General features: G+C 56.5%; 3 protein-coding genes across 3 annotated transcripts in view; 1 reads left to right on the plus strand and 2 right to left on the minus strand.

The window, feature by feature from the left end:
* ARRDC2 (arrestin domain containing 2) overlaps positions 1–3012 on the minus strand; it is a 6523-nt gene extending 3511 nt beyond the window's left edge. The window contains exon 1 of the mRNA XM_021378718.1: positions 2542–3012. Within this exon, the coding sequence (XP_021234393.1) occupies positions 2542–2806 (265 nt within the window). The 5' untranslated portion in view covers positions 2807–3012. The remainder of the gene's footprint in view (positions 1–2541) is intronic.
* TEX45 (testis expressed 45) lies at positions 3419–8301 on the minus strand. Its single transcript, XM_021378717.1, has 8 exons — positions 7697–8301; positions 7129–7232; positions 6853–6947; positions 6645–6760; positions 6198–6316; positions 5775–5976; positions 4751–4836; positions 3419–4622 (listed from the first exon to the last, which is right to left on the minus strand). Exons 1-8 carry the CDS (start codon positions 8223–8225, stop codon positions 4434–4436), a joined length of 1440 nt encoding a protein of 479 aa, XP_021234392.1. The 5' UTR covers positions 8226–8301; the 3' UTR covers positions 3419–4433.
* PEX11G (peroxisomal biogenesis factor 11 gamma) lies at positions 8288–10428 on the plus strand. The gene is made up of 5 exons (XM_021378719.1): positions 8288–8386; positions 8460–8648; positions 8728–8906; positions 8993–9043; positions 9307–10428. The coding sequence occupies exons 1-5, from the start codon at positions 8321–8323 to the stop codon at positions 9533–9535; spliced, it is 714 nt and encodes a 237-aa protein (XP_021234394.1). The 5' UTR covers positions 8288–8320; the 3' UTR covers positions 9536–10428.

A 10475-nucleotide genomic window follows, 5' to 3' on the forward strand; every position in this document is an offset into this window, starting at 1 on the left:
GGGCTGCCTCGGACCGGGAGAGGTCGCGTTCCCCCAGGGTCGGTGCTGGTCGCCGCGCGGCCCCTGGCCCCGCTCAGCCCCGTGGCGGCGCGGTGGGGTGGGCTCAGGGCTGAGCCCCGCGGGGACCCCACGGGAAGGGGGGGGTGCGCGCCCCAGGGATGAGCCCCTGGGGCCGGGCGGTGCCCCCCGCCGGGATCCCGGCCCCGCGCCCGCAGCGCTGCTCGTGCGGGGACCCCGCGCCCTTCCCGGAGCCGTTCCCAGGATCGGAGCCGGCTGCGACCGGATCGCGGCGCTGGGCTGGGCCAAGTGGTGATGCGGGGAAGGCTGCTCGGGGACGCGGCTCCGCTTATTTCTAAGAAATGAAGAACTGGCTCCCGTTCAGCTTGTGCAATTACGCGGTGAGCAATGCATCCTCCGTGGGCTTTTTAACCAGGCGGGTGCCGGTTCTCTGCAGCCCTGCGCTGCGTTTGTGGCGAATCGCGCCCGCGGGGCCTCGCTCTGCGCCCAGCATCGCTGCTGTGCAGCTGGGGGTCCGCAGCGCGAGGAAGGAGCCGTGTTTCATTGCATGTGGCCGCTTGCTGCCCTGAGCAAATATGAATCATAGCAAACACTGCGAAGGGAGCGCGGCAGCAGTGGGAAGGAGGAAGCGAGGCATGTCCTGGCATGAGCCGGGCTCTGGGAAGGCTCCGGGCAGCCCCCGCTGTGACTCAGCCTCACCCACGGCAGCAGCCCCCTCCCGCTCCCTGTGCCGTGGGGACCCACAGGGCTCTGCGTCCCCGGGACCTCCCTGACAATCTCCCGGGAGCCAGAACCCGACACAAGGCCGGGCCAGCTGCAGCCAGCCCTGGCCTCAGCCACAAGCACAGAGCCGGCTGCAGCCCCCCCGGCTGGCACAGAAGGGTCCCTGCTCACAGAGCGCTGTGGGACCCCCCCCAGCATCCCGTGCGGACGCATCCAGGGCCTCGCCTTTGCCCATGAAACCCTGTTGTCCCCTCTTTTTCCGCCCCCCGTTGGCACGCTGGGTGTGATGGCCCTGGACACCCTTCTCCATGGTTTCTGCTGTCTGGGAGCGCAGCACGCCGGTCCCACGCTCACCACCCTGCCAGGGAGCTGCAGATAAACCCAGCGGGCTCAGCACAGCACGTTATCTCCTCCCGGCTCCCTGCTCGGTGCCGCTGCGTTGCCATGACAAACGCCGCGTTTCCCAAACACGGCCCAACTCATCGGGAAGCGACGAGGGAGCAGTCACGGGAGCCCTGGGTGGCAGCACGATTCCCCCAGGCTGCTGCTGGTGGGGGGGGCACGGAGCAGGACCCGGCAGGACGGACACGTGGGAGCGGTTCTGGCTGCAGAGCAGCGCTTCTCCCAGCCCACAGCGCTCCTGCGATCACAGACCCGTGTCCCCCTCACACAGCAGAGAAGGAAGCGGCGTGCAGGCGATGTAATGACGCCCACAGGGCTCCCTGCTGCCTGCACAGCTGGCAGCTCCATGGCTGAGAGCCCTCCTCCAGGCGGCCCCAGGGGTCGGGCAGCAGCCAGGCACACCAGCGGAACCCAAATGTACTCACAGCAGCTTGTGGCTTCCCTACAGGCATTCACTGTGGGGATAGCAGGGAACAAAGCTCACCCTATGACCTTACAGCTAACGCAGCCACCATCTGAGCACCGCGGTGACCAAACACGCGGGATCTTTTCTGCTGGAGCTCAGGGCCGGGGCTTCTCCCACATCCTGAGTTGTTACTGGGATGCCTAACACACCTACAGCTGCCACGGGGCCATCCGTAGGCACAGCACAGAAGGGCCGCTGCCAAAAAGACAGAAACTCCAGAGTAACGTAGATGTTCTGAGCATGGTGGTAAGGTACGGACCCCTCGAAAAAGAGAGCGTGACCTACAGTGCGGGCTAGAGACAAGACCAGCTGCAGGCAGGCAGCTTCCATCGCTCTGCATCGGCAGCGAGGCACTGCCTCCGGGTGCCCTCATGGATTTCAGAATCAGGGAAACCCTATGGCAGCAACGACCGCGGCTGCAGCGGTATCATTGTGGGGGAGGATGGAAGACGTGCACTTCTGTGAGGCAGAGTTAATGAGCAGGTAGACAGCTGGCATGTCCCATGTCACTTGGCTCTGGATCCTTTCATCCCAACTACACAGATAACTCAAGTGCCTTGTCCTCATCCAGCAGATCCAAGCAACACGCCAGCTGGGCATGTGGTTCCAGCATCAGAAAACTGAAAACAAATATTTACCGAGCTCCTAAGTGCTCTTTCCACACTTGCGAACAGACCCTGTATTTGCACTTCCCTGCACAAACAGAACAAAAGCCACAAGCCTTTCGTGCTCACCAGCCCCAAGCCTGCAGGCAGCCCCACAGAAACCAGCTGTGGAGAAAACCTCGGCAGAGGTCAAGGGGGAGAACCCCGCTTGCAGGTGGCACCGGCGCTTGGAGGGCAGAGATCTGCCCAGAGCGGGGGGGCCTGCAGCCCACAGGGTCCCAACCCACCACCCAGCAGCACAGAGCCACTCCCCAGCCCCAGCCTTACCTGGGATGAGCTGGCAGCGGCGGTACAGGAAGGTCTGGAAGGCGGTGTAGTCGTGGTAGACGATGTTGAGCCCCACGCTGCGGCTCTCCAACCAGTGCACAATCGCACGCCCGCGAGCGCAAACCTCCAGCGCCCGCAGGCGCAGCGTGCCACGCAGCTCCAGCCGCACGCGGCCGTGCAGCAGCTCCCCGCTGCCGTAGGCACCCCACCCTCGCCCGTCCTCCAGCTCCACCACCAGGCTCCGCACGCGCCCCGGGGGCTGCATTGCTGCTGGCCCGCTTATGCCTGCGGCTCCTGAGCCAAGCGAGACGTGCAGCCCCCCCAGGGGAGGGAAGGAAGAGCAAAGGCTGCACCGAAATCCCCTTTTCGTCCCTGGCCCGAGCTAGCCCAGCCCTGCAGCCCCCCCAGGTGGGACTGAGACCTTGCTTTGTGGTGACGCTTTAGTGTTGACCTTGTGTGTGAAGCCGATGCGGTGCCGAGGAGGGGCCCGGGGAGGCCGGTGGCAGCGCTTTTAAACCGGAGAAGGAACGTCACTTGGTCTTATCTCTGAGTCGCAGACACTGCTGATGTGCCACGGGTACGTGCTGGTGGCTCCGTCCGCAGGGAGGGGTGTTGTGCAGCCTTCAGGTCACGCGGTCTGCTTGGCCTTCCCAACTCAGGCAGTCCTGAGGCATTTCAGTAAGCGGCTGGAGAGGGGTTTAGAAAGCAAAGACCCTTTCCCCAAAAGCCAGCTGGACTTTCTGTGTCTGAAATTGCTTCAAGATCTACATGAAAAGAAAGTGAACGACCGCAGCCCACCCCCAGCAGCAGCTCACCACCAAAAGCTGGTGCTCAGCATTTAACCCCGGGGAACAGCAGCTGTTTCTGCAGTAGCACAGCAGGTAGCAGTGCCAACTTATGGTCACGTAAAAATATGGGGCAGGCCTACAGTGTGCGCAAGTCCCTGTTACTACACCCAGTGAAGCAATCGACACTTTTGAATCTCGGTGTTTGCAACATGCCAGCAAATAACACTGCGTGAAGCAGCTGCGGGAATCTGCACGGCTCGAATACACAGCTTCTTTCAAATACACGTGGAGCAAAGAACATCCCTTTCCCAAGAGATGTAATGTCAAATCTCCAGAGGAAAGCAGAGGGAGTTTGTGGGCCTAGCCACTGCTCACACACAGACTGCAGCAACTGGGAACGAGTTAGCAAGCCCTGTTCTAATACTGCAGTGCTGGCTCACAGCACATGTGAATCAGATCCATCTGCACCAAAAGGCTGAGAAGAGCTTGTGAAGTGGCAGCTGTGACGAGGCAGCAGCTGGCCCTGCTCACTTGGCCTCCCTTTAAAATACCTACATCCCCAACAGAGTTAGTGCAAGCTCAGCATTCAGGAAATCCACAGGAGTTATCAACTCAACAGAAATACTCTGCTTGTTGCTAGGAAAACAGCCCCACTCATCGTAAGCTGGGGAGGGCTGCTTCTCTGCCCTACTGTTCACTGACCTTTGCTTTCAGGCCTTGACACTAAAATCCAAACAGATAACACGGGAATATTCCAGCCCACACACAGCCCTGACAGTGCTTCTGATCTCTCACCCTTCCCCTGAGCTTCCCCCACCATGCCTGCTCCCTCCTGCCCCTGCACCCGCCTGGAGGACCCTGTGTGGATCTTGCGACTCCAGAGACAGATGTCACCCATGTCTTTGGGCTGATGCCCCGGTGTTTATTGCTGTCACAACGCTTCATGTCCTCGTTCAACTCTTGAAGTAAATGTTCCCTGTAATAACACACAGCTGGGCCAAGAGCAGGGCCAGAACGGAAGCAGCAGAACAGCTGGGTGACACACCACACAGAGGCAGTCGGCACTGCAGGAAGTTCTGGGCAAGCAGGGGAACAGGGGGAGCATCACGGTGTGCAGAGCACCTTTCTCTGGGAGCAGTATTCCTTCAGGGTCCCCAGTGGGACACAGCTCACTTGGCAGTTTGCTGCCTGGATTTCTGCTGTGTCTCTGTACTTGGGTGTGAACTCATCCTTCTGCTCAGTACTGAAGAGGTCCTGCACCTTCCAGGGCAGCACCAGGTGGGAGCGTTTCATCTGAGGAGAGAGAACAGCACATGGGTATGGGTGGTAACGTGGACTGAATGGGGTGGTTACAGCTTTGCTTTGCATAATCCCTCTTCCCAAACCTGCCCACGGTAAATGCCAGCCTGTTAATGCTGTACCTGCTGTAGCATGTCTTCAGAGAGTCGTTGCTTCTGCTGTCTGTGTGGGACCAGTGTAGCCCGTGTGGTTGTGACAGGACTTTCATCTGCTCGCAGAGTGCAGTAAAAAGATAATTCAAGCCAGTAAATTGGGAGGCAACATCAGAAAAGCTTTGCAGTTTGACTTGCAGTCACAGATCTGCACACATTTCCATTTAATGAGAGGTAAAGACAGACTTCGCAGTCAGCACTTCAGTGAAAACCTTTGCCCAGCAAACAGCTGCAGTCTGACAATTCTCAGTGAGGAGGTAGATGAAGAAATTCACATGGAAGACAGGAACATCATTCCATATACTAGGCATGAAGCCAATGAAAAGAGCAATTTCAACTGTTATCTGCTTCACATCTAAAACAAATGGCTTAAAAACAGATATGCAGGGTGAAGAGACCTCTCTCAAATGCAGACTATCGGCCACCAGAAACAGGAGCAGTGCCAGAGGAGGATTTTAATGCCTCCCACGACCAGCTCAAACCGCATCTCTTCCTGAGGTTGCAAAAGCACAGCTTTTTATTCAAATCCTTTCTTGCCTCCCCCAAATACAAATGTAAAGTAAATTCAGAAAACAAATATAGCAAGGGAGAAAGGTCAAGCCACTGGTTTGTGTCCCAGAAAGCATTCATGTCACCACCCAAACATGCTAACAATTACTACACAATAGCAGTGAGTTACTATAGCTCGCACAGGCATCAAAGTGACAAATAAGTGAGATGTCACCTGGGGAGGTGGAAGTGCCTGAGATGAGCAGTCACTCTGTGTAGCAGGAGGCAAGGGGCTGAGCATGGCTGTCCTGCCTGATTTCAAAGTAATGGCTTCGTTTCACTAACGACACTGAAGCTGCAGCCATGCCTTCCTGCCACCTCCAACCCAAGATATCTGAGCTGCTTCCCTTCCCAGAGCACCAGGCATTGCTTTTTCTAGCACAGACCCAGGAGAGCTACACCGGCTCCATCCAGCACCAGGACAGTCTGAGTAACTTGGCCTTACTGTAGTAGTTGAAGGGGAGGTGGCTGTCACGGTGGCTCTTGCTGTCTCCGGTCACCTTCTGGGTCTGGTGTGGTGGCTGGTAGTCTGACTGCTGCGTTGTGCTGAAGAAACAGGAACCTGAACGGTCATCTCCTAAGCAGACATTGCTTTGATATTTCTGCAGTAGCAAGTCAGGCTTCGGTGAGAAGTTCCACCTGCCAGTCTACGGAACACAGCAGCTGGCTTTAACGGAAGTAGGCTGGAGCTGGGAAAGGTGCCCTGTTTCACATCACAGCCCCACGCAGCTCAGTGTCTCGCATTGCCAGCCAGCGTGGAAAGGGGAGAATGAATGACGCTGGCCTAAGGAAGTGCTAGAACAGTGTGCTTAAAAGAGGAGAGGCTGTCCACCAGAGAAACCCCCACACAGCAAGGATGGGAACAGACCTCTGGGTAGGAGAACTGTGTCGTGGCAACTCTTGCCAGTGCACGATTTCTCTCAGGGTCTTCATCACCTCTGGGGATGGATGAAAAGTTTTTGTTCAGGCAGGCAATAGCTACAGGCTCTGGCAAAGGCAAGAGTGAAGGATGTCAGAGCACCCCAGATGCTGAACACTGTAGAGCTACAGCAGCTTCTTCACATGCAATAGAGCACAGGAATGAATACAGCTGTTTAACCTGCCAGGGATGAAACTGAACCTCACTGTGAGGATACTGGTACTGAGCATATCAAAACAATAAAACATTAAAAATAAAAATTTGTATACATACGATAGTCATGTATGATATCTTTTATCTATATTATTAAGGTCAAGTGATAAAAAACACTGCTCAGCTGGTTATAAGCCTTAGCAGTGGTCTGTACGTTGTCTCTGTGTCACAGACTTACGCTACCTGCATTATGTACTGGAAAGAGCTCTGACATTGAGGTGGAGAATCTGGTGCGACCATCCCCTAGCTGCACGTTTGTGTGGTGGATCTGGAAGGCGGCACGTTCCTTGTCATAGAATCTGCAAGATATCAGATATGAGCTGCTTAAATACCAATGCCTATCAGAAAGAGCAGCTCCTGGGGATGCTCGTCAGGCTATCCTGCTGAATACCTGTGCTTCCTTTTGTCTGGGGCAGTGTAGGCATATTTTTGCTCACTCGTAGATCCGCTGCTTCTGGGATCCCCAAATTTAATACAAGACTTGTGCTGAAGGGAAGCCAAGAGAGCTATAAAACTGCTACTTAAAGCACAATCCCTTTGTTTCCCACCTCTGTCTTTCCATCCACTGGTTTTTCACTTGCACAGATCGTGCCCCTTTCAGGACAGAATTCGACATGGCGATGTGCTGTTAACTGTGTCTTGGTCATCCCCAAATTCATGTTATTACCTTCTCACTTGGCTTTGCAGGTGGACTGCATTCACCTTTAAACTGCATTTGATGAGAAGTGTGGTAATAGGACCGTCCATCCCCTTTAATAATGGGAGCACATCCTGCCAAACAGCCAGAAGGGGAATTGGTGTTATTAAAAAAAATAATGTTCTATTTACACTTGTAAGGAAACATGAATGAGATTGAAACGATACTCTCAAGACGGCTGCTCCCAAATTGATTCAGCACCGTTAAATGGCAGAGCACTTAACGCCAGGTTGCAGCAACGTGGACTGCAACACTGCAGAACGTGGACGTGGTGCAACAGAAGCGATGCAGCTTTGGTGTGAGACCAGCAATACCGGCGGCAACAGCAAGCAGAGATGTTCTCTGCTGGAAACGCTTGGCTGTAAGCATCTCTGGTTAGCATTTAAGGTGTTTTACGAGCATCGGCTGGATTAATTCAGTTATAAAAAGAGAAGGCAAAACACCCATGCAGCTTTGTTGGCAGCATGACTGTGAGCCAGGCCACTGACAGTCCCTGTGTGTGGGAATCCCGTGCAACCCTTAACACGGGAGCTCTCACCCCTGTGCGTGTGCCACGGGCTGGCAGCAGGCTGGATCCCGTGTGCTGGATACGAGGTGGTGTGGACAGATGGAGGGAGCCTTATTTTTTCTCTGTCTCCACAAAGAATGTGATCACTGCTCTCCTGAGCTTTGGGGAGGGTGGGTTGTGGGGTAGGGGCTGCAGGGCAGGGGTAGCTGTCCCTCGTCACTGAGGAGCAGATGCGAATGCGGGGATCCGCGTGCATACGGATGCATGGTGCTGGGGGAACGATGGGGACGACGGGCTGCAGGGGCTTCTCTGGGAATGCCAGCCGCGTTTCCGAGCAGTGCCCCCCACCCTCAGCCCCGCTCCGGTTCAACACGTCCCCGCTGCGGGGCGGCTCGGCCGGCGTCGGCCTGCGATCCCCCCAGAAAGGGGGGAACTGAAGGTGAGAAAATGGCCGACCGCCGTCCTGCGGGACGCTGCGGGTAGCGCCCAGCTGCAGGTGGGAGGCCCGCAGGAAAGGAATGCCCGTGAGGGGAGCCGGGATCAGGGCCTGGGCCGCCATCCCCGCACGTAGGCCGCGAGCAGGCCGCGTCACCGAGGCCACGGCGCCGCCCTCCCGGCACGCCCCGCGCGGCAGCCCGGCCCGGGGGCGTTGCCATGGCGGCGGGAGCGCTGGGCGCGTTGGTGGCCGCGCTCGAGTCGTACCGCGGCCGCGACCGCGCGGTGAGTGCTGCGGCCGGGCGGGCGGAGCGGGCCCTGCGCCGCGGCCCTGCCCTCACCGGGCCGTACTCCGCAGGTCCGTGCGCTGTGCTATGGCTGCCAGCTGGCGGGCGGCGCGCTGGCCGGGCCGCAGAGCCCCGCCGAGGGGCTGCCCGGGAGCCTCCTGGCTGTGTCGGCCCAGCTGAGCTCCTGCCGCACCGTCCTGCGCCTGCTGGACGACTTCGCCATGCTCAGCCACAGCTGCGCCTACGGGCTGGGGCCCAAGGTGAGCACGGGCCGTGGGGCGCGGCGGGAGCGGCCCTCCAGGCCGCAAGTGTCAGGGCGTGCCCGTGTGCTCCCCGCAGGACGAGGACGCGCTGGTGCGAGGGCTCTCGGTGCTCTGCAACGTGGCCGACCAGCTCTACTACCCCTGCGAGCACGTCGCCTGGGCGGCCGACACCGGTGTCATCCGCAGCCGCTCCCAGCGGTGGTGGGCAGCCAGCACGGCGCTCTGGGGCCTCTCGCTGCTGCTGGGCATCCTGCGGTGAGCGGCGGCCGAAGGGAGGGCCCCTCAGCTCAGTGCCCCGCTGCTGCTCTGCAAGGAATGACTTCAGTTTGTCTCATTTCCAGATCCCTGAGAATCTTGTTCCAGTTAAGAAGGAAGCTGAGGCAGCGGAAGTGGTATGATTCCTCTCCCTGGTTCTCCACCTGTTTTCACCCGAATATTCTTACTTATTCTCATTTGTGAGCTATCGTTGCACAGAATCATAGGATGGCTTGGGTTGGAAGGGACCTCAGAGGTCGTCAAGTTCCAACCCCCTGCCACAGGCAGGGTTACAGCCACTAGATCAAGTACTAGATCACATTGCCCAGGGCCCCATCCGCCCTGGTCTTAAACACCTCCGGGGACAGAAGACCATCACTAACATTATTTTTGTTTCCAGTACTCCACCTTCACCACAGAGTCAACAGAAAATGCGAGCCCAAGTGAAGGCTGAAGTTCTGAACATCGTTAGTAACTTGGCAGATCTCTCCAACGCTGTCCACTGGATGCCGCCGGGGTTCCTGTGGGCCGGGCGGTTCCCTCCGTGGTTAGTGGGGCTCCTGGGGACCATCTCTTCCCTGATCGGTATCTACCAGGCATCTGGAAGGGGCAGTTCTGGAGCTGCATGAGCTACGATTAAGCCTCTGAAACCTGATTTTAACGTGGTAAAAAGGCATTTAGTGAGGCAGGGTGGATTTTAACTTTCCTGGATGCCAGTGATTCTAATTCCATGAATCCTGTAATTGAGCGCGTAATCAAAAGCTCTGTTACAGAGAGGATTACTTACGGTTGACAAATTTTATTCATAGAAATCTTTTGGGTGAATCCTCTGAAAATCAAGAAATCTCATAGGATTGATAACAGGGGGGAAAAAAAGGTTGCAGTCACTTCCATCCCTCCTGTACTTCCAAATACAACCCTCCAGTCTCTGCTCTCCTCTGAAAGAGCACAAAGTCAGTGTTTGGTGGAGAAACGGACGTGATTTTTTGACTCAGAACTTCCAAGGGATGGATTCTGCGAGTTCCAGCTCCAGGCCCAGCACTCGGTGCATCATCTGAGCCACAGAGGTGGCCTTGAGGGTGGAAGTTTCTCTGTCAGGTGTTGGGTGTCTGAGCCCAGAGCAGGTGATACCCCAAACACAGACAGGAGCGGGTGGTGGAGGGAGGCTGCTGGGTGGCAGGTTCCTTTGTGACAGATGTATTTCTTTAGCGGTGATAGGGGAAAGTAACAGCAACTGTATACAGTGCCTTGCTAAGCTTTCTTGCAGCCTTTGAAATGTCATGAATTGAGACTTGGTTAAACCAGAGCAAGCACTGCGGCTCTGGCTGTGCCTTTGTGGAAGGCCACGGGGTGGAGCTCTTCCACCGAGCTCTGCCAGAGCCAACGGACTTAGAACTAAGAAAAACGGAAAAAAACCTGTTAATCATTTTTGAAATAACTGGTCAAACCAATGCACGAGTGAGTTCTACAATCATATTTTTAAGCAGTACCAATAATAAATGTGAGAAATGCTTCAAAGGTGGCCTTGGGTCATCATTACTTCTGATAAGTAGACAAGTGTTATTTATC

Source organism: Numida meleagris, chromosome 27 (genome assembly GCF_002078875.1).
Source record: "Numida meleagris isolate 19003 breed g44 Domestic line chromosome 27, NumMel1.0, whole genome shotgun sequence".
Classification (NCBI taxonomy): domain Eukaryota; kingdom Metazoa; phylum Chordata; class Aves; order Galliformes; family Numididae; genus Numida; species Numida meleagris.

Coding starts and splice junctions, on each gene's coding strand:
- TEX45 (XM_021378717.1), bottom strand. CDS start 8,225: ATGGCGGCCCAGGCCCTGATCCCGGCTCCCCTCACGGGCATTCCTTTC. Junction 6,948..7,128: donor CTGCAAAGCCAAGTGAGAAG/GTAATAACATGA, acceptor GCTTCCCTTCAG/CACAAGTCTTGTATTAAATT. Junction 6,761..6,852: donor CCAGACAAAAGGAAGCACAG/GTATTCAGCAGG, acceptor GATATCTTGCAG/ATTCTATGACAAGGAACGTG.
- PEX11G (XM_021378719.1), top strand. CDS start 8,321: ATGGCGGCGGGAGCGCTGGGCGCGTTGGTGGCCGCGCTCGAGTCGTAC. Junction 8,649..8,727: donor CCTACGGGCTGGGGCCCAAG/GTGAGCACGGGC, acceptor TGCTCCCCGCAG/GACGAGGACGCGCTGGTGCG. Junction 8,907..8,992: donor CTGCTGCTGGGCATCCTGCG/GTGAGCGGCGGC, acceptor TCTCATTTCCAG/ATCCCTGAGAATCTTGTTCC.